Source organism: Cololabis saira, chromosome 1, assembly GCF_033807715.1.
Source record: "Cololabis saira isolate AMF1-May2022 chromosome 1, fColSai1.1, whole genome shotgun sequence".
Lineage (NCBI taxonomy): Eukaryota > Metazoa > Chordata > Actinopteri > Beloniformes > Belonidae > Cololabis > Cololabis saira.
The window spans coordinates 36,173,572-36,199,204 of record NC_084587.1 but is presented as its reverse complement, the minus strand read 5'-3'; the positions used below and the strand labels follow the sequence as shown (position 1 = coordinate 36,199,204).

Sequence of the window (25,633 nt, the reverse complement as noted above, 5' to 3'; positions counted from 1 at the left end):
CGATTTTCATATAACCTAGACTCCTACTGTATGAATTAAACACAAAACACCAAAACAAGATTATAAATGCAGTCTCTGTCCCTCCACTAGGTGGCAGAGTGGGGCATCCGGAAACTGGGTCTGGTCAAATATGTGGACAAATCAGCTGGCAGCTACAGCGGAGGGAACATGAGGAAGCTTTCTACTGCCATTGCTCTCATAGGAGGACCCCCTGTTGTGTTTCTGGTTAGTGGGATGATTTGTTTTGCTGAAGACATACTGGTGTATTCAACCTTGTTTCGTAGCAGCAGCTGAGTTTCTGTTGTTACTTGTTTACAGGATGAACCAACGACAGGCATGGACCCTAAGGCGCGTCGAGCCCTGTGGAACGCCATCTTGAGCATCATCAAAGAGGGACGATCTGTAGTCCTTACGTCTCACAGGTCAGACAGTCAATCTTACGGACCATATAGTTAAACTAACCTTTTTACTTGTTGCCAGTATGTTTAAACACGCCCAACGAATTGCTTCTGTATTCTATATGTACGTCATTGTGGTTAATCGTTTCCTGTGCTGTTGTGTTTTTGCAGCATGGAGGAGTGCGAAGCGCTGTGCACCAGGATGGCCATCATGGTCAACGGCAGGTTCCGCTGTCTGGGCAGCGTGCAGCACCTAAAAAACAGGTCGGCACCCACCACAGAACATTTCACAGCACACAAACTTTTTATTTTTGAAATTATTGTAAAACTATTTTTCAATGTTTCACTTTAAAAAAGAAAAAAAAAAAACACTTCTAAATACCTGCGTTTATTTGTCCATGTAATTTATTTTGGTCTTAAGTGTTGAAAATGAGTGCAGGAGCTACCAAATCAAGGACTAAAACAGTAGCCTTTACGTAGCAATAAGATTGAGCATGTTTGTATATTCTTCTCAGGTTTGGTGACGGCTACACCATCATCCTGCGGGTGGCGGGGCCGGACCCAGACCTTCGGCCCGTCATGGAGTTCATTGAAGAGGAGCTTCCGGGGAGTACGCTTAAGGAAAAGCACCGGAACATGCTGCAGTACCAACTTCCCTCATCCCTCACCTCCCTGGCCCGCATCTTCTCCCTGCTCTCAACGAACAAGGACGCACTCAGCATAGAGGACTATTCCGTCTCTCAAACCACTTTAGACCAAGTAAGCAGATGTAACATAGGCTCTGGCTACAACTGAGATGAATGGCAATCAATTTAAGATAAGTCTAATTTTATGTTTTGTCCTTGTATTTTCCTTCTCAAAGGTGTTTGTAAATTTTGCCAAGGACCAAAGTGATGAGGACCATTTGAAAGATGTGCATCTGAACAAGCGGGATGCTGTTGTAGTGGACCTTTCCAAACTAAACTCTTTCCTTGTGGACAACAAGACCAGGGAGAGCTGCGTGTGATCCCACGGCATCCATCAGTGGGAGTTGCGATGCTTCACCCAGCCCCCCCTCCCCCCATCTTAGAAATATGGACCACTAACTTGTGGGGGAGAGAAACAAACTATGACATACCATTCGTTTTTTTTATCTTTATTTTTTAGTCTTTTTTTAATTGTTATCATTTCTCAGTGGAGCTGCACCTCCGCTCACAGTCTCTTGCAATTGCAAGGACTGCAAGTATTGTGACAGACACTGAAACAATGAAAACTCAATGCAAATCAATGCAAGAAATATATATGTAGATATATTTAAGATGAGAAGTTATTCCTGTGATGGTTGGAGACTGGTGCTTCTCCTTCACTGGGTGGACTGGAAGAAAGAAGACACTTGAAGTGACGGCAGGATTTTAACCCTGTGTTCAATTGGAAGGTCTGGCTACTCACTTTAGTTGACAAGACAGACGGAGGGGAGGATAGAAGCAAATATCTCGAGTGGCTCATCCCCATTCCTCAAAGTAGTAAGCAGTTTTCCATGGGATTGTGTATGTGCTGCTCTCTGGAGTTCGCAACAGTGTAAAACGAGATGATTCGGATCATTCACTGCCAGCTATACCAGGATGGACTTGCTACTTTTTTATTCAGGGTCAAACCGCTCTCAATTTCTTTTTATTACCAAACAGTTATTTTGTAATGAAAACAGTAATTGAAAAAAAAAAAAAAAATAACCCTCTCAATTTCGTTTCAGTTACAAATGTGCAATCATCTACTTGTTAATTTGAAGAAATTTCATTCTCTACATAGGTAGTTTTTTTGTTGTTTTAATTGTTTAATTGTTGTTTTCTTGTTGAACGATTCAGATCGCTAACCAAGTTTTCTTTTCTATATGTTTTCTTGGTGTCCTTAACATTGTCCAGCACAGTGCCTATACTGGTGGAGAGACAACTTTGAGCACTCCATTAAAACCAACAGTGTATGTAGGCTGCCGGTGATTGTAGATTAACGACGGCTTGCATCAAAGCACAACAGAAGGCTTTTTTTGTAAAAAAAAACAAACTAAAATGATGAAAAAGCTTTTAAATTGTCTGTCATTGTCAAAATCAAAACAAACCAACAAAAAACAGTAGTTCCTTATGTATGTTCAAAGTGTGCAGTCTGCTATCAGGACTTTTTTTTTTTTACTCAGATCGAACCGAAGCTGGATCAGGGTGAACGCAGGAGGACTTTAGATTCCTCACCAATCAGGCTTGTCTGTGGAAGTACCATGCAAATATTATAGTGCATGCTTTCCATCAGGACTACACACTTTCTGCTAACAGTGCTTCTGTGTGTATCCGTGTAGATCAAAGCATGCTACTAGATCTGTGTTTGAAGCAGTCGAGAGGACTGTATTCCTCCTCGGCGCTGCTGGATTACTGGAGCATGTGTACTTGGGGTTTAAACCCAAATTATTTTGTGAAAAAAACCACGAGGAAACTCAAAATGCGGGTTTGGTCAAAGGATAACAAAATTATTTTATAAAATGTCTTCGCGGGGATGTGATGGGAGACCCGAGACGCTACCAATGTGGATATTATGTACAGCAGCAATTTTGTGACGTTAACAGTGGAGTGAACTAATACTATCTGTGCCAAATGGAAGTGAACATGTATCTTTCATCGACCAGCATAATCCTAAGGGGACATGTGTTACATGTGTTACATACAGTTACATTGCCAGCTGCGCAAAACAAAGTAATGCACATACAGGATATATCAAATGTGTGCTCTCATTCAGTCTTAGCTAGACTGCAAATTCATTCAATCTTCTAGAGATGCTGCAATCTTCTAACCTCTTCTGTCTAGATCCGTCAACTGCCACACTGAAGACAATTGTTGAGGTTGAGGTTTTTCAAACAATCGTTTTTAATAGATTGTCAATCAGCCAGACTGAACTTGAGGAGCATGTCAAATAGCATTACGCTTGTAATGCTTTATAGTCCAAATAAATCACATCCAGGGTATGTATTGATGACGGATTAAAAGTGTTCTGTCTCATGAAAAATCTTGGACCGAGTTTCCATTAAATCGGGGATCTGTAAAAGGAGGATGTGATCCTTTTTATCCAAAACCCCTCTGTTTTTAAATAAATAAATTGAGCACTTTATAAGCTTAGCAGCCTTCGTTTCATCCATGTAGAAATATGGATTTGCAAGTGTTAAAACAAATCTCAGCACTGGAACACACGGCAGACACGATTGAGGGAAAAAAAAACCCAGAGCTATACCACTGTGGTAAAAGACTGGTCTGAAACTTGAAATAGAGAACGGAGGCTTACATGACAGAGAGAAATTAGTAAAATGTTGAAAAACAGAGACATTTTTGACATAATGAGAAATGCAGGAGTGTACTAAGGTGATTTTTCTCTTTTTCTGCTCAATATTATTATTTGTTTACATTTTTAAGTATTATGTTTGATGGAGTCTGTTACCTGTTGTGAATAGTTATTCTTTACATTAATAAAAATTCATACATTTTGAAATAACAGACTTTTCATTTAATTATGTATTTCCCTTTGCCTCTTATGGTCGTGTGCTTTTAAAACAACGTTGGCCTGAAAACACAAAAGTTCACAGCTACTGATTAACAAAATGTTCACCGTGTTTGTGTCTGCTGATGGCTACATTTCTAGCGTTTTCCAAGGGGATGTGTGTCTGTTTTCATGTGCTGCATTCCCACACACACACACGCTCACGCACCAACAAAAAAATGAGCCACAAATACGGAGGCGTGTCCACTGGCACCTGCCACTCAGTTATTCATCCACCAGCGTCATGTTTGGAAGAGCTGTTTTCCTGGGACTTCTGCTCCTCTGCGTCACTGCAGGTAAGAAAGGAAAAAACGCACGTTATAAAGTAGTTTTAAAGCATCATAATCTAAAATGTAAGTCAGTAATTCTTCCTATATGGAATAAAAGTTTAAGATAAATATTGATTTGAATTACAGAAGGTGTATCTGTTTCAATATGAAGTGTTAAACACACTTTGGAATTGAAAGCACAGAGCTGAAAACATTTTTGATGTGTGAGGGGAGATAAATATTTTACACTGAACTGTATTTTTTGTTCAATCTGCCTTCGTGTAGCTAGTTTGTCTACAATTCTCTGTGCATGAACTGGCTTATTAATGCAAAGTACAAAGTACAAAAGGTGAACTTTACTCCAAGTTTTAAGAGGTGACTCTTTGTTTTAAAGATGCAGTGGACACGTTTGGATCCATGAGACAGGTGACATGAATCTTTTAAAAGAAACTATGGATGTTAGACAAACATATGAAGTGTATAGTTTTATGTTTTTTGGTGCAACTTTAAACTTGGACTGCAATGTAACAGAAAACACTATTATGTCAGATTATAATGTTCATATATCTGGCAGCCCTCTTGTAACAACATGGAGCTTTTGCCTGCGTGCCCTCGGATCTACTCTCCTGTGTGTGGCAACGATGGAATCACTTACGACAACGAGTGTACCCTCTGTGTGGAGATACGGTGAGTACACACAGCTGCTGCATGCTAATGTCATTCCCACATCCGTTTAGGTATTAGCGGAGCAGATAAGTCACATAATCGTGCATTTGGTGATACAAGCATGAAAATTGGCATGAGCAGTCTCCATGGGTCACTTGACAAGAAAATTGGTCGGGCCACTTGAAATTTCAAGCTGGCGGCCATTTTTCAAGATGGCCGCCACCTTGGTCGATCAATTAAGTGATGTAATTGTTTGGTTGGTGATATAGACATGAAAATTGGCATGAGCAGTCTCCATGAGTCACTTATCAAGAAAATGCTACCAGCCACTTGATGGCAGCCATTTTTCAAGATGGCCACCACCTTAGTGGAGCAGTTAAGTGATGTAAAGTTGGTTATACAAGCATGATAACTGGCATGAGCGGTCTCATTGTTCCCCTGACAAGAAACTGCTCACAGCCAATTGGGATTTCAAGATGGCGGACATTTTTTCAAGATGGCCACCACCTTATTGGAGCATTTAGGCAATTACAAGCATGGAAACTGCCGTGAGCCGCCACTGGATCCTCAAAAGATCAATTTTCCCATATACATTTTTTTTTTCAGTAAAGAGGACTTAGAGTCATTATTTTTTAAGTTTTGGATGATGCCAAAACAATTTTATGCCATGAAAAAAACCTCTAACACTGAGGCATAAAAGTACATTTGTGTTGATTTGGTGATTACGGGTAAATAAGAATAGAGATTAGACAATTGCAAAACTAAGTGCAAAGATGGTGCAGCAACCCATAGGCAGTCGAGAGACCGTGAAACTCCATTTGCTGTTTACATTGGAATGGCGGTGTATGCTAAAACACGAAAGCGACAACTCATTGACCTACTTCATGAGAATGGGATATGCATCTCCTATGACAGGGTGTTGGAGGTTTCCGCACTGCTAGGAGAATCTGTGGTGAACCAGTATGTGGTAGATGGGGTTGTCTGCCCACCGATTCTGAGAAAGGGACTCTTCACCACATCTGCTATGGACAACATTGACCATAATCCCACAGGAACAACAGCCCATACATCCTTTCATGGTACAAGTATTTCCATGTTCCAACATCCAGGTCTTAACAATGAGGGTGAGATAAGGCCACCACTCCAACTTTCAGATGACAGACCAAGCAAAGTTCCTGAAATTCCTGAATCCTTCTCGAACATCCAACCAGCTTTCTTCAGAAAGAAAAACCCAGAGCCCCATCCTGTAGCCAACCTACCTTTACCAGACCTCACTGTATTCAACAGAAACTTGGCACCCGAGTTTGACTGGCTGGAGAAAGTTAGCCTAACCCTAGCCCACCATGCATCCCAACGGAGGAGCCTGGATTTTAAAGTCAGCATTACATCACTGCTTCCTCTCCTCCGAGACCAAGCCCACTTTGTTGCAACAGTAAAGCATGTCATGGACAAAGTTAGTGATACAGTGGCATTCCTGAATCCAAACAAACGCCTGTCATAACTGCTGACCAGCCACTCTATGCTCTTGCAAAACAGAACCGAGAGATTTGTTGTGCTAATGTATGACAGATCCTGCGATGTCACAACTGTGAATGAGGCGAGGCTTGATCTCTTTGCCAGAAAGCAAAGACCATATGACCTGATCCCCCTAGCTCAAGCAGCACTCAAAGAGCATGCCAAACGTGCATCTTATGAGGCTGGATACGTGTGGGGACAGGCATTAAAGCGACAACCACAAATGCCAAGCCCATCTGACTGGGGATGGATAAAACAAGATGAGGAATTGAAAATCTTTTGGACTACTTTTCCACCTATTGCAGAGAGTTGTGGGGAGTTGACCAAATGCGGGGGCACCAAGGCATGTACTGGAAGGTGTAAGTGCTTCAGATATGGACTCACTTGTACATGTCTGTGTAGTTGCCCCTGCTAGATCCTATCTGCATATTCTTTTTGCCAGGGTTACTCCCCCTTGGCACCTGTGTTTTCAGGTGTAGACCTATGGCTCGGCTCCCCATGGCCACATCAGTTTGTCTTCAGTTTTTCCAGTTAATCGCATTTTTAGTTTAGTTCTTTAGTATTTTTTCCACTGGCTAATTACCAGTGAGAGATATTTTTAGTTGAGGAGATACTTTGTAATGTCAGCACCTCTACCTTTAATTTGTGAGGGATATTTTCAGTTTATCAAGGTTCCACGGCTATGTCAGTCAGAGCTGCTGTTGCCTCTAGATCTGCCCATATTGCCATTCAGTAAATACTTGTTCAATTATTTTTTGGAGCGCTATCCATTCAGCACCAAAGCTGGCCATTTTAATAATCTTCCTTTTTGTTTCTCCATTCCTTAGTATTTATTTGACAACGTTACTGTCTGTTCATTTAGGTAAAAAAATAAATAAATAAAAAACCAAAAAAATAAAAACCTCCCTTGTGACTGTTACCTTGTCGTGGTAAGGGAGCTTGTGCACTTCACTGAACCCTGAGAGCTACGCCGTTAGGAGGCAACTCCTGGCAGGTTTTACCACATCGGACAGGTCAAGGGTGAGGAGTTAAACAAAATACAGTAAAAAATCCACTCTTGGCCTTTTTAGGACCTCAAATTAAAATGGGAAAATATATTATTTAAAAATCCAGGTGGCAATCTCAAAGAATGGCTGCCATCTTGAAATTTCAAGTGGCTGTGAGCAGTTTCTTGTCAAGTGACCCAGGGAGACTGCTCATGCCAATTTTCATGTCTATATCACCAACCAAACAATTACATCACTTAATTGATCGACCAAGGTGGCGGCCATCTTGAAAAATGGCCGCCACCTTGAAATTTCAAGTGGCCCGACCAATTTTCTTGTCAAGTGACCCATGGAGACTGCTCATGCCAATTTTCATGCTTGTATCACCAAATGCACGATTCTGCCTAAAATCCACTCTTAGCCGCTCCACTATATACCCAAGCTGGAGTTATAATCGCTTTCTATAATAAGGCAAGGGAAGTTTATTTGTACACCACATTTCAGCATTCAAGATGCTTTTCATAATGAAAACATGAAAAGTAAAGAGAGAAAAGATTATGAGCTGCTTTGCAGTGGCATAGTAAAGCAAAGTTAAAATTAAGCTAGGGTTACATTTTAGTACTAAAATTAACATTGTTTAAATCTAACTTCAGAAAGGTTTAAATAATTCAGTCAAAGGCAGCTGTAAATAAATACGTTTTTAACCTTGATATAAAGGAACTGAGGGTTTCAGCATTCCTGCAGTTTTCTGAAAGTTTGTTCCAGATCTGTGGAGCATAAAAGCTGAATGCGGTTTTCTACCCCTCCCTGTACCTAAAACATAGCAGTGCATATGGTTATCTGAAGGCCAGAGGTTCGCAGGCCTCGGTGCCTTCTATCTATGTTTTGAAGAAGAGTCTCCAATCAGTTCCCAGGGACACAGAGACAATCTGCAAGGTTACATCTTCAGGGATAGCCTGAATGCAGAGATAAGTTTCCTCCTCTGCTCATGTCCTGTTAGAATTCAACATGACCTGTCAAACTAGTGAACTAGGAATAATTGTGTACCAGTAACTAAAAATGATTGCAGACCTGATTAACTCAAAGTGATTACACATACGATTAACCAAAATTATACAGCATTTCACGTATGCAATGACGCAAATAATGTTGTCATACATGCCAGGTCATTGTTACATTTTACCTCGACAGACTTTGATCCTGGAGAGATCTACTGATGGAAGGGTTTTTCTGGCACAAAGGTGAACTAGATCTCAGAGGACAAAGTGATTCACAGCCATTTCATGTCACAAATCTCTCCCCAGAAAAACCAAGAAAGTCATCTGGATTGTCAAGGAGGAAAGCTGCTAACCTGCACAGCTGCCGACATCATTGCCAAGAGACCAATGAGAGGCCAAAAAGCATCTCTAATTGACATCAACTGTCTTAAATCCTGTTTTTGTCATTGCCATTAATAATAAATTTCAATAATCAGTGTGCTTGTGACATTTTCTCTAAAATTATACATTTTGAAGTTCTCTGGATCCGTGTATGTATGAGATGTACACTTATGTTTTTGGGGTATTATTGAAGACTGTAGGTGACGTAAACGTGAAAACATGCATCATTCTTCACGGCGAGCAGCAGCGGGTCCTGCTGTGTCGTCCTCCCCGTCCCAAGGCGCTCTCAGACGGCCAGTCTTCTTGCAACAGCCGCTCACACCACAGAGCAGGAGATCTTCACCACCGCTCCGCATCTAGACCGCAAATGGCGCTGCATTGGCCTGCAATCAGGATGATTGGAGTTGGTAACAAGAGCTCGGTGAGGCTGGTGTAGGTGGGTGAGGATGGTGTAGGTGGGTGAGGCTGGTGCAGGTGGGTGAGGCTGGTGCAGGTGGGTGAGGCTGGTGCAGGTGGGTGAGGATGGTGTAGGTGGGTGAGGCTGGTGCAGGTGGGTGAGGCTGGTGCAGGTGGGTGAGGCTGGTGCAGGTGGGTGAGGCAGTATTACAGTATTCTGATCTGAAACATCTAATGAAAGTCCAAGTCCGCCCCGAATTTTGCTAAGTTTTGTTCTTCCTCTTCGTCGATGTTTTTATCGGGTTTCTGTTTTCTTCCGGCTTTCCTGTCCCTCATGAGGATCTGCTGAAGTTCACGACTGGCCACACCCACATGCCAAACCACTGTCTGTTTTCATGTGCTGCATTCCCACACACACACGCTCACGCACCAACAAAAAAATGAGCCACAAATACAGACGCGTGCCCACTGGCACCTGCCACTCAGTTATTCATCCACCAGCGTCATGTTTGGAAGAGCTGTTTTCCTGGGACTTCTGCTCCTCTGCGTCACTGCAGGTAAGAAAGGAAAAAACGCACGTTATAAAGTAGTTTTAAAGCGTCATAGTCTAAAATGTAAGTCAGTAATTCTTCCTATATGGAATAAAAGTTTAAGATAAATATTGATTTGAATTACAGAAGGTGTATCTGTTTCAATATGAAGTGTTAAACACACTTTGGAATTGAAAGCACAGAGCTGAAAACATTTTTGATGTGTGAGGGGAGATAAATATTTTACGCTGAACTGTATTTTTTGTTCAATCTGCCTTCGTGTAGCTAGTTTGTCTACAATTCTCTGTCCATGAACTGGCTTATTAATGCAAAGTACAAAGTACAAAAGGTGAACTTTACTCCAAGTTTTAAGAGGTGACTCTTTGTTTTTAAGATGCAGTGGACACGTTTGGATCCATGAGAAAGGTGACATGAATCTTTTAAAAGAAACTATGGATGTTATACATGCATATGAAGTGTATAGTTTTATGTTTTTTGGTGCAACTTTAAACTTGGACTGCAATGTAACAGAAAACACTATTATGTCAGATTATAATGTTCATATATCTGGCAGCCCTCTTGTAACAACATGGAGCTTTTGCCTGCGTGCCCTTGGAACTACTCTCCTGTGTGTGGCAACGATGGAATCACTTACGACAACGAGTGCACCCTCTGTGTGGAGATACGGTGAGTACACACAGCTGCTGCATGCTAATGTCATTCCCACATCAGTTTAGGTATACCCAAGCTGGAGTTATAATCGCTTTCTATAATAAGGCAAGGGAAGTTTATTTGTACAACACATTTCAGCATTCAAGGTGCTTTTCATAATGAAAACATGAAAAGTAAAGAGAGAAAAGATTATGAGCTGCTTTGCTGTGGCATAGTAAAGCAAAGTTAAAATTAAGCTAGGGTTATATTTTAGTACTAAAATTAACATAGTTTAAATCTAACTTCAGAAAGGTTTAAATAATTCAGTCAAAGGCAGCTGTAAATAAATACGTTTTTAACCTTGATATAAAGGAACTGAGGGTTTCAGCATTCCTGCAGTTTTCTGAAAGTTCGTACAGATCTGTGGAGCATAAAAGCTGAATGCGGTTTTCTACCCCTCCCTGTACCTAAAACATAGCAGTGCATATGGTTATCTGAAGGCCAGACGTTCACAGGCCTCGGTGCCTTCTATCTATGTTTTGAAGAAGAGTCTCCAATCAGTTCCCAGGGACACAGAGACAATCTGCAAGGTTACATCTTCAGGGATAGCCTGAATGCAGAGATAAGTTTCCTCCTCTGCTTATGTCCTGTTAGAATTCAACATGACCTGTCAAACTAGTGAACTAGGAATAATTGTGTACATGACTACCAGTAACTAAAAATGATTGCAGACCTGATTAACTCAAAGTGATTACACATACGATTAACCAAAAATTATACAGCATTTCACGTATGCAATGACGCAAATAATGTTGTCATACATGCCAAAATCAGGTCATTGATACATTTTACCTCGACAGACTTTGATCCTGGAGAGATCTACTGATGGAAGGGTTTTTTTCTGGCACAAAGGTGAACTAGATCTCAGAGGACAAAGTGATTCACAGCCATTTCATGTCACAAATCTCTCCCCAGAAAAACCAGGAAATTCATCTGGATTGTCAAGGAGGAACGCTGCTAACCTGCACAGCTGCCGACATCATTGCCAAGAGACCAATGAGAGGCCAAAAAGCATCTCTAAGATTGACATCAACTGTCTTAAATCCTGTTTTTGTCATTGCCATTAATAATAAATTTCAATGAAGTTCTCTGGATCCGTGTATGTATGAGATGTACACTTATTGTTTTTGGGGTATTATTGAAGACTGTAGGTGACGTTAACGTGAAAACATGCATCATTCTTCACGGCGAGCAGCAGCAGGTCCTGCTGTGGCGTCCTCCCCGTCCCAAGGCGCTCTCAGACGGCCAGTCTTCATGCAACGGCCGCTCACACCACAGAGCAGGAGATCTTCACCACCGCTCCGCATCTAGACCGCAAATGGCGCTGCATTGGCCTGCAATCAGGATGATTGGAGTTGGTAACAAGGGCTCGGGGAGGCTGGTCTAGGTGGGTGAGGCTGGTGCAGGTGGGTGAGGCTAGTGTAGGTGGGTGAGGCTGGTGTAGGTGGGTGAGGCTGGTGTAGGTGGGTGAGGCTAGTGTAGGTGGGTGAGGCTGGTGTAGGTGGGTGAGGCTGGTGCAGGTGGGTGAGGCTGGTGCAGGTGGGTGAGGCTGGTCTAGGTGGGTGAGGCTGGTGCAGGTGGGTGAGGCTGGTGTAGGTGGGTGAGGCTGGTGCAGGTGGGTGACGTGCTGTCATTCCATCAAGGTGTTTGGTTGCCCCTCTCAATGTGTCTGAGCTGCTTTAAGTCTCAGATATTTTACAGTATTCCGATCTGAAACATCTAATGAAAGTCCAAGTCCGCCCAGTATTCTGTTTTTCCTCTTCGTCAATGTTTTTATCGGGTTTCTGTTTTCTTCCGGCTTTCCTGTCCCTCATGAGGATCTGCTGAAGTTCACGACTGGCCACACCCACATGCCAAACCACGCCCCCACCCCCATTTGAATATAATAACATGAAATAAAAGAGCCATGAAATAAATAAAATAAGTGTCATGAAATGTAATACGTAAATGTGGCATCGCAAAATAAAAGTGTCATGAAATAATAAATATACCAGCATAACCCAAGAGAGTGCTCCAGAGATGGAGACGCAAGGGAGGCAAGAGGGGGGGGACTCCACGCAAGGCTAGAAGCTCGGGCTTGCTGACCACTGCTACCCAGCCTCTTATGGCGCACTAGTACGAGAGTGCTGCGCGCTTATTTTCAAAGAGACATGGCTTTCAGACAAATTCCCAAAATATGCCGTTCGGCAACAGACTCACTCGATACACAGAGGAGACCAGACCAGCCTCGAGTAAGGCTATCGGGTGAGGTGTGTGTGCATTTATCAACAACTTGTAGTGTGGGGACGACTGTCTACAAGCAGTGTTTGCCAGATGTGGAGTTTTTAATATTGAAATGCCACCCCTACTATCTACCGCGTGAGTTCTCTTTACATCCAGCCATGAGCTGACTCTACAGCAGCGCACTGCAAACTCCATCATCAGCGAGTTAGAGACAACGTATGTAGACGCTGTTTTTATTGTCACAGATGACTTTCATCAGTACAACTTACGGACTGTACTTCCAAAATATCACCAACCTCACCCGCTGTGACTGGCTTTTTGACTGGTAAACCACAGTTTGTCAGGATCGATAACAGGACAGCATCACCACAAACATTGGCATTCCACAGGGTTGTGTCCTCAGCCCCATCCTCTACAACAGGGGTATTCAACTAGATTCGGCCGGGGGCCACATCTGCAAAAGGACTGTATGGAGAGGGGAGACAATTTGAAAATGTGGGGGTTTTCAAAATGTATTTTGCACTCAAAGACGAAGACTTATGTAAATATAATACATTTGTATTATACATTTGAATATATCTAGTTTACATATGAATTATGTATTAATTGTCTCCAGATTTAGTAATTGTGAATGTTAAATATAATATTCAGATAAAGAAATATTATTTTGAATGCAAGTTCATTTTGAAACCATGCTTTGTGCAAACTTAATGAAGTTGATATTGACCTACTTTTAATGAAACACGCCATAATGACAAAGCACCACTTTCCACCAAGATTTCCTTATTTGAATATTATATTAAGCATTGAGCACAACCATTTTAGTCCATAGTAGCCAGTTATAAAAATATTAAAAAAAAAAGAAAAAAAAAATTTCAACAAACACCCCCTTTTTTTAAATATGACCAGGGGCCACATAAAAGCTCCTGGCGGGCCGCAAACGCCTTCAGAGAGTGATAACGACTGCGGAAAGATCATCAGGACGCCGCTGCCCTATCTGCAGAGCATATACCACCGAGTCCAGAGGAGAGGCGCCTCCATCCTCAAAGACCTTTAACGCTAAATTCAAGTATGATCATATTCTTGTCTTTGTTACTTTCAACTCCTCACTGATTCTAGCTTGATTAAAATCATGTCACAGCAAAAGTAAACCTGAAGCTGAGTTAAAGATTTTTTCCGGATTTTTCCCTTTGTCCCATGTGAGCCTACCTCCGATTCTGGACACTTATAAATCTCTGCTCTGGATTAATTTGTTTTTAACAGAAACTGCTTTATAGTTTTCTTATCTTCAGCCAGCGCTACGTGTGCATGGCCTTCACACAGCTGAAGCCTGATTAACAGTGTCTGGGAACCTAGCACTCAGCTAAAGCCCAATAGCCTGGAAATGTGCCACAGAAAAGTACTACAGCCTCCTACAGAAGATTGCAGAACTGGATATGAAAAATCATTGCAGTAAATGTGGACTGTGTGGAAATGAAACAACTTTGGCATTGATTCAAAACAGTGGAGATGAGCAAGCTAACACACAGCTAAGGAGCACAGATAACACAACCAAGAAAGCAGACTCTGTGCATTATAATAAATCATTGAGAGATAATCCTCCCTGGGACTGTCTTGGTGCAAAACCAAAAAGTAAATCATGTCTCCTGGAAGTGGGAGGACGTATCACAGGCAGGGTACAGCAAGCTGAAATATCTGTAAACCGACTGGCCTTCACTTTCTATGAGACAGAAGAGCTCTTCCACCCCTGTACATGGGAGGAAACAGGATTGGATAACCGTGAATGGGAATGTAAACAACAAACCTCCAAAACAACCGAGTGTGAAACCGCAGAACAGTAAGGTTTTCAGAAGAACAGAAATATAAAGGATTGTTGTATATCCAAAAAATGTGGGAATGAAAACAACCACAAAAATTGAACAAATTAATTATTAAAACCAATGGACAAAAATAAAACACCACTAACAAAAACAAAAAACAAAACCAAAAAAAACATAATTACATCAGTCAGGTAACAGAAAGCTACATTAGTGATGATAGGCACATACATCTCAAGACAGACTACCTGTAAACCTCATTACAACAGAAATAACGTATCTACCTCAAAGTTACTACAATCAATCAGGGGTGAGTGGAAGATCTGTCTTCTTAACAAATTGAAAAAATTGACCCCATAATTCCACAAATTTCACTGAGCTGCCAGTTAGAGACAGTCTGATTTTCTCCAATTTAAGAAAATAAAGGGTGTCTTTAATGCAACGGGCATGACAGGGCAGTATCAATAACTTCCAATTAACAGCAATTACTCTTCTGGCTAGCAAAGTAGTAAAAGTAAGTGCATCCTTTTTGGACCGACTGAGAGAAGTGGGAGCCACCCCGAAAAGTGACTCGGAGCCTTTGGCTCTATTTTTGCCCCAACTACTTCTGACAAGGTATTCAAAATGTCACTCCAATGTAGAGATGGACAAAGCCAGAGCATATGTATTAAATTTGCTGGACACTGTTGACACTTATCACAAGCCGGGGTTGCATCATCATAAATCTTAAGCAGTCAGGCCTTAGTGTAATAAGTACGATGTAAGATCTTACACTGCATAAGACTATGTCTTGCACAAATTGAAGATTTATGTACAGGTCTCAAAATTTCTTTCCAAACCTCTCTCTGATAACCCTAGCCCCAGGTCCTCCTCCCAGAGGGACTTTATCGAGCCATAGGGGCTTTGAACATAAAAGATTAATTTGATTATGAATAAAGGACCCCTCCTTGAACTGCCACCTTACTGTGGTGGAGGGGTTTCTGTTGCCCGAGTGATCCTAGGAGCTATGTTGTTTGGGGCATTACGCCCCTGGTAGGGTCTTCCATGGCGAACAGGTCCTAGGTGACGGGCCAGTCTAAGAGAGGTTCACAAGCTAATCATGGTGAAGAAAAAAACCAAGGACCGTTACGTCGCCCGGATCGGTGACACCGGGGCCCCTCCCTGGAGCCAGGCGGCAGGCTGGTGTGGGCTTGGTTGTAGCCCCTCAGCTCAGTCGCCATGTGTTGGAGTTTACCCTGGTGAACGAGAGGGTCGCTTCCCTGCGCCTTCGGGTCGGGAAAAGGTCTCTCAATGTTGTTTGTGCCTACGGGCCAAACAGCAGTACGGAGTACCCGGCCTTCTTGGAGTCCCTGGGAGGACTCCATTGTTCTGCTTGGGGATTTCAACGCTCACGTGGCAATGACAGTGATACCTGGAGAGGCGTGATTGGGACACCAGGACACCCTAAGCCGGAGGTCAATGATCGACTTTGTTGTCGTTTCATCTGACCTTCGGCCGTATGTCTTGGACACTCGGGTGAAGAGAGGGGCTGAGCTGTCAACTGATCATCACCTGGTGGTGAGTTGGATGCGCTGCCGGAGGAGGAAGTTGGACAGACCGGGCAGACCCAAATGGATTTTGAGGGTCTGTTGGGAATGTCTTGCTGAGCCCTCTGTCAGGGATGTCTTCAACTCTCACCTCCGAGAGAACTTCTTTCGGATCCCGGGGGAGGCGGGGGACATTGAGTCCGAGTGGACCATGTTCTCTGACTCCATTGTCGACGCGGCGGCTCAAAGTTGTGGACGCAAGGTCTCCGGTGCCTGTCGTGGCGGCAATCCTAGAACCCGGTGGTGGACACCTGAAGTACAGGATGTCGTCAGACTGAAGAAGGAGTCCTACCGGGCTATGTTGGCCGGTGGGACTCCTGACGCAGTAGATAGGTACCGGCAGGCCAAGCGAGCCGCAGCTCGGGCAGTCCTGGAGGCAAAAACTTGGGTCTGGGAGGAGTTCGGGGAGGCCATTGAGGAAGACTTTCGGTCGGCCTCGAGGAAATTCTGGGGGACCGTTCGGCGCCTCAGAAGGGGGAAGCAGTACTCTGCCGGCACCGTTTACGGTGCGGGTTCGGAGCTGTTGACCTCGACTGGGGACATCGTCGGACGGTGTAAGGAATACTTCGAGGATCTCCTCAATCCGAGTGACATGCCTTCCATTGAGGAACCAGAGAGTGTGGACTCGGGGACGTGCTCCTCCATCACCCAAGCCAAGGTCACTGAGCTGGTTCGTAAGCTCCTCAGTGGCAGGGGTGGATGAGATTCGCCCTGAGTACCTCAAGTCTCTGGATGTTGTAGGGCTGTCTTGGTTGACACGGCTCTGCGACATTGCATGGAGGAAGGGGACAGTACCGCTGGAGTGGCAAACCGGGGAGGTGGTCCCTCTTTTTAAAAAGGGGGACCGGAGAGTGTGTTCCAACTATAGGGGGATCACACTTCTCAGCCTCCCCGGGAACGTCTACGCCAGGGTACTGGAGAGTATCACATGTAGAGTTTCCCAAGGTTCCATCTTGGGACCTCTTCTGTTTGACATCTACATGTTCCCACTGACACAGATGATAAAGAACAACAAGATAAACTACCATAGCTAAGTAGATGACACACAGATATACATTACAATATTACCAGGAGACTGACAAGGTTAAAAGATCTGATGTCTCAGCAGGACCTGGAAAAACTAATCCATGCATTCATCTGTTGGCTTGATTATTGTAACAGCATATTTACAGGTTTACAGTTAGACAACTGCAGTTCACTCAGACCTCAGACCTGTGAAAAAGTGGACGAAATCAGTCCAGCTCTGAGGTCTTTATACTGGCTGCCTGTCCGTCAGAGGACAGGCTTTAAAGTTGATGCTGCTCTATAAAGTTCTTAATGGTCTAGAACCAAAATACATCTGTGAACTTCTGACCTGAACCTTCAGACCCCTCAGGTCATCTGGATCAGTACCCAGAGTCAGAACCGGACATGGAGAAGCTGCATTCAGCTTCTATGCTCTACATGTCTGGAACAAACTCCCAGAAAGCCTCAGATCAGCTGAAACAATCAGAGTAACAAAGGCCACGTTAAAGACACACCTATTTTCAGCTGCATTTGAATAAGAATCTCAGAATCTGCACAGATACTTTTCAAAACTTAATCAGATATTAAACTGATTGTATCCTATTGTATCTATTGTTCTTATTTCTTTATTTTTTCTTTCAATTTTGATTTATGTTTTGTAAAGCACTTTGAATCAACTTCTTGTTGAATTCTCCTATACAAATAAACTTGCCTTGCCTTTACATTTTTAAGTATATGTTTGATATAGTCTGTTTCACCTGTTGTGAATAGTTATTCTTTACATTAATAAAACTTCATACATTTTGAAATAACAGACTTTTCATTTTAATTATGTATTTCACTTTGCCTCTTATGGTCATGTGCTTTTAAAACAACATTGGCCTGAAAACACAAAAGTTCACAGCTACAGATTAACAAAATGTTCACCGTGTTTGTGTCTGCTGATGGCTACATTTCTAGTGTTTTCCAAGGGGATGTGTGTCTGTTTTCATGTGCTGCATTCCCACACACACACGCTCACGCACTAACAAAAAAATGAGCCACAAATACAGAGGCGTGCCCACTGGCACCTGCCACTCAGTTATTCATCCACCAGCGTCATGTTTGGAAGAGCTGTTTTCCTGGGACTTCTGCTTCTCTGCGTCACTGCAGGTAAGAAAGGAAAAAACACACTTTATAAAGTAGTTTTAAAGCATCATAGTCTAAAATGTAAGTCAGTAACTTCTCCAAATGGAATGAAAGTTTAACATAAATATTGATATAAATTACAGAAGGTGTATCTGTTTCAATATGAAGTGTTAAAGACACTTTGGAATTGAAAGCACAGAGCTGAAATATTTTTTTCATGTGTGAAAAACTGTATTTTTTGTTCAATCTGCCTTCGTGTAGCTAGTTTGTCTACAATTCTCTGTGCATGAACTGGCTTATTAATGCAAAGTACAGAGTATAAAAGTTGAACTTTACTCCAAGTTTTAAGAGGTGACTCTTTGTTTTTTAAGATGCAGTGGACACGTTTGGATCCATGAGACAGGTGACATGAATCTTTTAAAAGAAACTATGGATGTTATACAAACATATGAAGTGTATAGTTTTATGTTTTGTGCAGAGTAAAGTTTGGAAAAGATTTTTTTTTCTTAGGTGATGCAACTTTAAACTTGGACTACAATGTAACAGAAAACACTATTATGTCAGATTATAATGTTCATATATATCTGGCAGCCCTCTTGTGACAACATGGACGAGTTTCGGGCGTGCCCTCTTAACCTCGCTCCTGTGTGTGGCAGCGATGGAAACACTTATGCCAACGAGTGCACCCTCTGTGCGGAAAGAGAGTGAGTACACACAGCTGCTGCATGCTAATGTCATTCCCACATCCGTTTAGGTATACCCAAGCTGGAGTTATAGTCGCCTTCTATAATGAGGCAAGGTAAGTTTATTTGTACACCACATTTCAGCAACAGTGTAATTCAAGGTGCTTTTCATAATGAAAACATGAAAAGTAAAGAGAAAAACACATTATGAGCTACCTTGCAGTGGCATAGTAAAGCAAAGTTATAATTAAGCTAGAGTTACATTTTAGTACTAAAATAAATATTGTTTAAATCTAACTTCAGAAAGGTTTAAATAATTCAGTCAAAGGCAGCTGTAAATAAATACGTTTTTAACCTTGATATAAAGGAACTGAGGGTGTCAGCATTCCTGCAGTTTTCTGAAAGTTCGTACAGATCTGTGGAGCATAAAAGCTGAATGCGGTTTTCTACCCCTCCCTGTATCCAAAACATAGCAGTGCATATGGTTATCTGAAGGCCAGAGGTTCGCAGGCCTCTGTGCCTTCTATCTATGTTTTGAAGAAGAGTCTCCAATCAGTTCCCAGGGAGACAGAGACAATCTGCAAGGTTACATCTGTTAGAATTCAACATGACCTGTCAAATTGATTATTATGATTAACTAGGAATAATTGTGTACATGACTACCGGTAACTAAAAATGATTGCAGACCTGATTAATTCAAAGTGATTACAAATATGATTAACCAAAAATGATTATACAACATTTTACATATGCAATGACGCAAATAATGTTGTCATACATGCCAAAATCAGGTCATTGATACATTTTCCCTTGACAGACATTAGGCCTTTGATCATGGAGATGTTCATCTACTGATGGAAGACTGGCTTTGTAATGTTTTAATGTGTCCCTGAAGGTTATCTCAAAACCCAGATTTTGACCCTGATCAGTGGTTGTACAGTAGCTGTAATACCTGGCTATGTGCTGTTTCTTAAGTGCTCTTCTTCTGGTCCAAAAACAACTGCTTCGGTTTTGTTTTTGTTCAACTGAACAAAATGATTGCACGTCCACTCATTGATTAATTCTATGCATCTACTCACCGCTTGAATGAACTCATTGTCACCTGTTGACGTAAGGTAAAGTTGTGTGGCATCTACGTAGTTATGGTAACTCATCTTGTTTATTATTATCTGAGCTAGTGGAAGCATGTAGATGATAAATTGGAGGGGTCCTAGTATAGAACCTTGAGGAACTCCACATGCAATTTTTGTCAATTCCGATGAAAGGTTACCTATTGACACAAAGTACGTCCTGTCCTTTAAGTAGGACTCAAACCAGTCATGTACTGTGCCAGAAAGTCTGAACCAGTTCTCCAGTCGCTTTAGTAATGTAGCATGGTCAACGGTGGTCCAATAATACCAGTACTGTGGTTCTTCCATAGTCTGTATTTATATACAATAGATGTCACTGGACACCTTGCCAAGGGCAGTCTCAGTGCTGTGGTTAGCACAATCTGGAAGACAATCAAAGTGGTTGGTCAGAGTTAAGAACGTATTTAACTGTTGAAACACAGCTTTTTCAATCACGAATGGAAGATTTGAGAAGGGTCTATAATTTTGCTTTTGCCACTTGTTCAAATTGATGTTGTTTATCCAGCAGTGGTTTGATGACTGGTGTCTTCAAGGTCTGGGGGAAAACACCTGACAAAAGGGATGAATTTACTATTTAAGTCAGATCAGATGCCATAACGGGTAAAGCTTTCTTGAAGAACTTGCAAAGGTTTCACCCCTTCAAAAGGGATCTTTGTCTCTTTAATTCTGTTTTTTTGCTCCCACTCTGCTTTAATATGAATCTTATCTGTGCCTTTTAATTTCCAACCACCCCTCACTTGACACATTCAGAAAAAAATGAGGAAATATGAAGCCCAGTTTCCCAGAAGATTGACCTGCTTCCATTTTTTTCTGACACTGACACAAAGGTGAACTAAATCTGAGAGGACAAAGTGATTCATAACCATTTCATGTCACAAATCTCTCCCCAGTGTTACCAAGTTGGACATCTGGATTGTCAAGGAGGAAAGCTGCTGATATCATTGTCAAGAGACATTGTCAGATGCCAAAAACCTGTCTAAGAATGACATGAACGATCTTAAATTCTGTTTTTGTCGTTGCTATGAATAATAAATTTCAATCATCAGTGTGCTTGTGAAATCCTTTGTCTGGTGTTAGCTTTCTGTTACCATCTCCGATGTTAACGGGTCGGTTTTGACCCGTGTTTTAAATCATCTCTAAAATACACTAAAAGCAATTATCCATCATCCATTTTGTTTCACATCTCTTGGTTACATTGTTAGGCTTCCTTATCCATGAAAATATTGGTTTAAATATTTTTGGTGTGGGCCTCTGGGCCTTTTTTTGTCAGTATAGCCCTTGATTTCAATTTTAAAAACTGGTAAAATGAGCCTCAAGAGAATCATATGAATAAATAAAAGGTTGTTGTGTTACCTGGCTATTACTGAGGGGTATTAGAACACATCTTTTAAATCAATTTGTTTCATTTATTTTTTCATTTTAATATTATTAACTATAGTAACATCTATGGTGTTATGGGTCAATTTTGACCCATATACATTTACTTCAAGGAAATGGAAAAAAAAAGTATTTTTTCAGCAATAGAACTTTAATATAAACACAACATGAAAAGTCATAACACAAAATATAGATTTGTAAGGTCAAACATCCAATCAAGCATATGTTCCAAAATTCCAAATTCGAAAACTAATAAAAAACTAAATCAGAGTAAAAGTCTCTGTGTGCAAGAACATGCATATGTATGTGTGTATATGTGTGTTTAGATGCATGTGTGGCAAAAAGTGACACTTTTTGTTTGTTTTTTCCAGATATATTTCTTGCACTTGAAGCACAATGCGTTTGTCTTTCTGTCCTTACTGCTTGGGCAGACCTAACACCTCCTTCTTTTAGAATCAGGTGGCCTGAATTGGGTTCTGGCTGTGGCTGGTCTGGTTGGTGTTGAGGCAGGGCTGGCTGAGGAGGATGCCGGTGAGGATGCTCTTTGTGTTGCTGATGATGTGGACGGAGTGGTAGGTGAGCTCTGCAGCTGTCTGACCAAGGCTGTGGCATCTGGGTCTCGGGGAACCCGCTGTCTTTGCTCAATGTGTGGCTTGACAAGGGAATTTCCGAGCTCCTCCTCCTTTTTGGTTGAGTTTCACCCTTGGTGGATGTGGGTCCACAACACAAATGCATCACATCCAGACACATCAAGCATGTTCTAAAACACAACCATTGGCCATCTCCTGGTCATTCACTGGCAAGTGTAGGTGGCAGTCAGCTTGTCTACCGGTAGGTTGTCCACTCTTCCTTTGTTCTTGTTGTAGTCAAGGCTAATTGTGGGCTTTTTATCACTTCCTGATGACACAGTTGCATCTTTGTGAAGAGTAGACATCAGTATCACATTCCTTCTTTTTTTTGGACAGTATGAGACAACAGTGGTGATGTCGGTAAAAGCAAACTTTGAGGAAAGTGGAGCCCTGTACTTCACCTGCAAGATTTCAGCAGGCAGCTCAGGTTTGTTCTTCTTCACTGTGCCCACCATGGTAAATCTCCTCCTGAGAAGTTCTTGTCCAAGGTCAAAGCTGGTAAAAGAATTGTCACAAGTGATATTTTGACCCTGCAGGCCAGTAGTCAAATCAAGGACCACACGTTTTCCTTGGTTCTTCTCAGGGATGCCACTCCCAGCTTTGCCGGTGTAAATCTGTAGGTTCCAGGCATAGCTGTTTTTGGAATCGCAGGCTGCCCAGATTTTTATGCCGTACTTCCCTGGTTTACTGGGCATGTATTGCCGGAAGGGGCATTTTCCTCAGAAAGGAGAAGACGTTCATCCACTGTCACCTCTGGCCCTGGGTTGAACATCAGTGGAAGGAGCTGAACCCATTTCTCCCTGACATCCCTGATGGGTGCAAGCTTGTCAGATATTGCTCTGGTATCCTTGTTGTCAAATCTGAGGACTCGTGATATCATTCGAAATGTCTGAAGTGACATTGTTGAAAATTTTTCAGGTAAACTAGAAAACAAAAATCCAAAAGGAGAATCCACTGAAGCTCACATGACTGGGAGAGGAGCTGGCTGTCTGACAGTGCACTAATGATTTCAGTTTCGGCTCTAATCATTGCTTTATAAGCTTATTTTATAACCGTGTCGAAACCGACCCTAACGCCACAAAGGTAACCATTTCAACCAGAGCATTTTATAATTTAGAGAAAAAAAAATTTGGGATATTATTTTTTTGAAATAGAGGTTCCTGACAAAGTCAAAAAGCCTTGATGCAATAAACGCATCTTTGTGGTAGTTTTATGAATTTAAAACCTAAGAACGGGTCGGTGGTGACCCTAACAACAGACGAAGGTTGGATGCATTTTGAATTTCTCTCGATCCATGTCTGTATGAGATGTACACCTTTAAAAGAGATCTGAGACTAAAGGGAAATGAAGCCTGTCCACTGAAGCTGATTATCAGAGCAGAAGGACCATAAATGAAAGTTTATTTAGTCAATTCCGCCAGAATAAATTCCTCTGTTACATAAACGCAGCAAGTAAATCATTTGCTGGTTATCTCAGTGGCTGAGCTCACTGTTTATTCTTCTCATACTAATGCACGTCATTTGTGTGTGTGTGTGTGTGTGTGTGTGTGTGTGTGTGTGTGTGTGTGTGTGTGTGTGTGTGTGTGTGTGTGTGTGTGTGTGTGTTGAAAGTTGAAAAAAGGAAAGTTCTAAGAGGATGTAAAAAAAGAGCTGTCGAAATCCTGAGGTCAAAGGTCAAATGTGTCACATGATCGAAAGCAGGAAAAGGAGAAGTCTCAATCCAAAGTTGCTTCCTCTATCATTAAAGTGTAGCAGAAATAAAGATTTCTCCACTTCAATGAGCTGACTTATCAATGATGACAAGAAACCCAGAGGAATATGTGTAAGTACAGACTTTAAATTCAAGTCCGCTTGTATTCTTGTCTTTGTTACTGTCACCTCCTCACTAATTCTAGCATGTCTAAATCATGTCACAGCAAAAGTAAATCTGAAGCTGAGTTAAATTATACGTTTTAAACGCATTACTGAATTTCATTTAGATATATATATATATATATACGCATTACTGAATTTCATTTATATAATAGCAAACTTACACAAACACTTACACAAACTAACTTACACAAACACATATATATATACATATTGTAAAACATTATTCTCCACTTTTGTTTCTATCTTTTTTTATTTTAACCTTTGATTTACGATAAGTCCAAGTTAGTGTAGTTTATTTCAGGTCCGTTCCGCTCATGTCATTAGTTAGTTCAGGATCGCCTGTGTTCTGGTCTGTATCATTCATTTGTTTTTATTTTATTTCCATTTTCCTCTCTGTGTCCCTTTACTACACGTCAATTGTCTTATATTACATCACATACTGTTGCAGACTCTCAGCAGTTGAGGAATGTCAAAACCAAATCTCAGTGGACCTCTTCCTGCACCTTTCACTCATACCGGCTGTAAGTCGCCCATTCCTTTGCCCTTCAGTATGAGTGCACAACATGAAAAAAGGCAGGAATTCCAAACAAAACTAATTTATTAAACAAAAAGCACTGCATAAGCAGGAATCCAAAGCAAAAACAAAAAGTCCTTCACTTGAAAAACAAAGACAACCAAAAAACCAACCGAGCAGAAAACCAAACAGTAACCGTGGCAAGAAACAGTCTGGTAGGGACACAGCAAGAAACAACCAGGGGAGATGGGAACAAGGGAAGTCAAAACAGAACTAAAACACGAGGACACAGGCTTTCAAACTAAAACGGGAACAGATATTAACCCAAAACCGTGACACCAGAGAATTATAATTATATTAAAACTACAACAACACTGTCAATCTCTTTAAAGTCACTAATAGGTTTAATTGAAATTATAATTTAAGTTCTATTTTTTCTTAATTAGCTGGTTATTGACTTTAATTGCCAAAAAATATATACTTTTAAGTATTTTCTGCTCAACAATGATGAATTGCAGCTCTTGTATAAAAGTAAACAAAACAAAGTGAATCAATAAAGACTGAATCTTTGTTCCAGGACATATATGGAAAGGATACCACATGAACAGAGGACACAGATGGACACAGATGTAGCAGCACCTACAATACATATTTAATCATCACCCATGCCATAATCAGAGGTGGGTAGAGTAGCCAAAAATTGTACTCAAGTAAAAGTACTGTTACTTCAGAATAATATGACTCAAGTAGAAGTAAAAAGTAGTCATCCAAATAATTACTTGAGTAAAAGTAAAAAAGTACTTGGTGAAAAAACTACTCAAGTACTGAGTAACTGTTGAGTAACGTCTGGTTTATTTTTTAACACAACCATTCAAACAGACAAAAGTACAAAATAATCATCTCCAGGCAAATTACATCGATAAAATAAATTAAAATTAATAAAAAATAGCTTAAATTAAAATAAGCTTAAAGTAAATTCAAGTACTTTAATAAATAATAAAATAAATAAAATAACAGAATAAAGAAATAAATTAAGCACAAATTGCACAAAATTTCAAGCCTTTGTACTTTTCTTTTTTAACCAGGCAGAACTAGAACAAGCCCATGAACTCAGAGAAACTCTTTGTGTGTGTTTGAGTCTGTGTAAATGTAATCACCCAGTGATGTCATGAGATTGAAGCGTACGCGGATAAAAGGGATAAAAGAAAAGTAACAAGCTCAATGTAGCCTAATGTAGCGGAGTAAGAGTAACAGTTTCTCCTTCACAA

At 41.3% G+C, this 25,633-nt stretch overlaps 4 protein-coding genes across 8 annotated transcripts in view; all 4 read left to right on the top strand.

Moving 5' to 3' along the window:
• Positions 1–4,903, top strand: part of LOC133444373 (phospholipid-transporting ATPase ABCA1-like) — a 38,723-nt gene extending 33,820 nt beyond the window's left edge. For both annotated transcript variants that reach the window (XM_061722130.1, XM_061722121.1), the window contains exons 45-51: positions 91–225; positions 319–422; positions 570–662; positions 914–1,157; positions 1,261–4,243; positions 4,611–4,642; positions 4,791–4,903. In XM_061722130.1, coding sequence (XP_061578114.1) covers positions 91–225; positions 319–422; positions 570–662; positions 914–1,157; positions 1,261–1,404 — 720 coding nt within the window. In that variant the 3' untranslated portion in view covers positions 1,405–4,243; positions 4,611–4,642; positions 4,791–4,903. The remainder of the gene's footprint in view (positions 1–90; positions 226–318; positions 423–569; positions 663–913; positions 1,158–1,260; positions 4,244–4,610; positions 4,643–4,790) is intronic.
• Positions 4,904–9,541: 4,638 nt separating this feature from the next.
• On the top strand, positions 9,542–11,493 carry LOC133452716 (probable pancreatic secretory proteinase inhibitor). 2 transcript variants are annotated; one of them, XM_061732299.1, is made up of 4 exons: positions 9,542–9,715; positions 10,089–10,114; positions 10,263–10,375; positions 11,315–11,493. In XM_061732299.1, the coding sequence occupies exons 1-4, from the start codon at positions 9,664–9,666 to the stop codon at positions 11,358–11,360; spliced, it is 237 nt and encodes a 78-aa protein (XP_061588283.1). In that variant the 5' UTR covers positions 9,542–9,663; the 3' UTR covers positions 11,361–11,493. The 2 variants fall into 2 exon arrangements, with proteins under 2 accessions (XP_061588283.1, XP_061588274.1); XM_061732290.1 differs by having other exon boundaries at positions 9,604–9,715; positions 10,083–10,114.
• A 6,588-nt stretch (positions 11,494–18,081) lies between these two features.
• On the top strand, positions 18,082–21,019 carry spink4 (serine peptidase inhibitor, Kazal type 4). Of its 2 annotated transcripts, none has more exons than XM_061732267.1 (4): positions 18,082–18,182; positions 18,530–18,561; positions 18,750–18,862; positions 20,862–21,019. In XM_061732267.1, exons 1-4 carry the CDS (start codon positions 18,131–18,133, stop codon positions 20,905–20,907), a joined length of 243 nt encoding a protein of 80 aa, XP_061588251.1. In that variant the 5' UTR covers positions 18,082–18,130; the 3' UTR covers positions 20,908–21,019. The 2 variants fall into 2 exon arrangements, with proteins under 2 accessions (XP_061588251.1, XP_061588262.1); XM_061732278.1 differs by having other exon boundaries at positions 18,094–18,182; positions 18,536–18,561.
• Positions 21,020–23,674: 2,655 nt separating this feature from the next.
• stra6l (STRA6-like) overlaps positions 23,675–25,633 on the top strand; it is a 30,900-nt gene continuing 28,941 nt past the window's right edge. For both annotated transcript variants that reach the window (XM_061722108.1, XM_061722099.1), the window contains exons 1-2: positions 23,675–23,798; positions 24,300–24,372. In XM_061722108.1, the coding sequence (XP_061578092.1) occupies positions 23,770–23,798; positions 24,300–24,372 (102 nt within the window). In that variant the 5' untranslated portion in view covers positions 23,675–23,769. The remainder of the gene's footprint in view (positions 23,799–24,299; positions 24,373–25,633) is intronic.

Excerpts from the sequence above, each read along its gene's own strand:
- LOC133452716 (XM_061732290.1), top strand. The coding sequence starts at position 9,664 with ATGTTTGGAAGAGCTGTTTTCCTGGGACTTCTGCTCCTCTGCGTCACT. Across the intron at positions 9,716-10,082 it reads GCTCCTCTGCGTCACTGCAG|ATGCAGTGGACACGTTTGGA; the intron begins GTAAGAAAGGAA and ends TTTGTTTTTAAG. Across the intron at positions 10,376-11,314 it reads ACCCTCTGTGTGGAGATACG|AAAAACCAGGAAATTCATCT; the intron begins GTGAGTACACAC and ends ATCTCTCCCCAG.
- spink4 (XM_061732267.1), top strand. The coding sequence starts at position 18,131 with ATGTTTGGAAGAGCTGTTTTCCTGGGACTTCTGCTTCTCTGCGTCACT. Across the intron at positions 18,562-18,749 it reads CGTTTGGATCCATGAGACAG|CCCTCTTGTGACAACATGGA; the intron begins GTGACATGAATC and ends TATATCTGGCAG. Across the intron at positions 18,863-20,861 it reads ACCCTCTGTGCGGAAAGAGA|TGTTACCAAGTTGGACATCT; the intron begins GTGAGTACACAC and ends ATCTCTCCCCAG.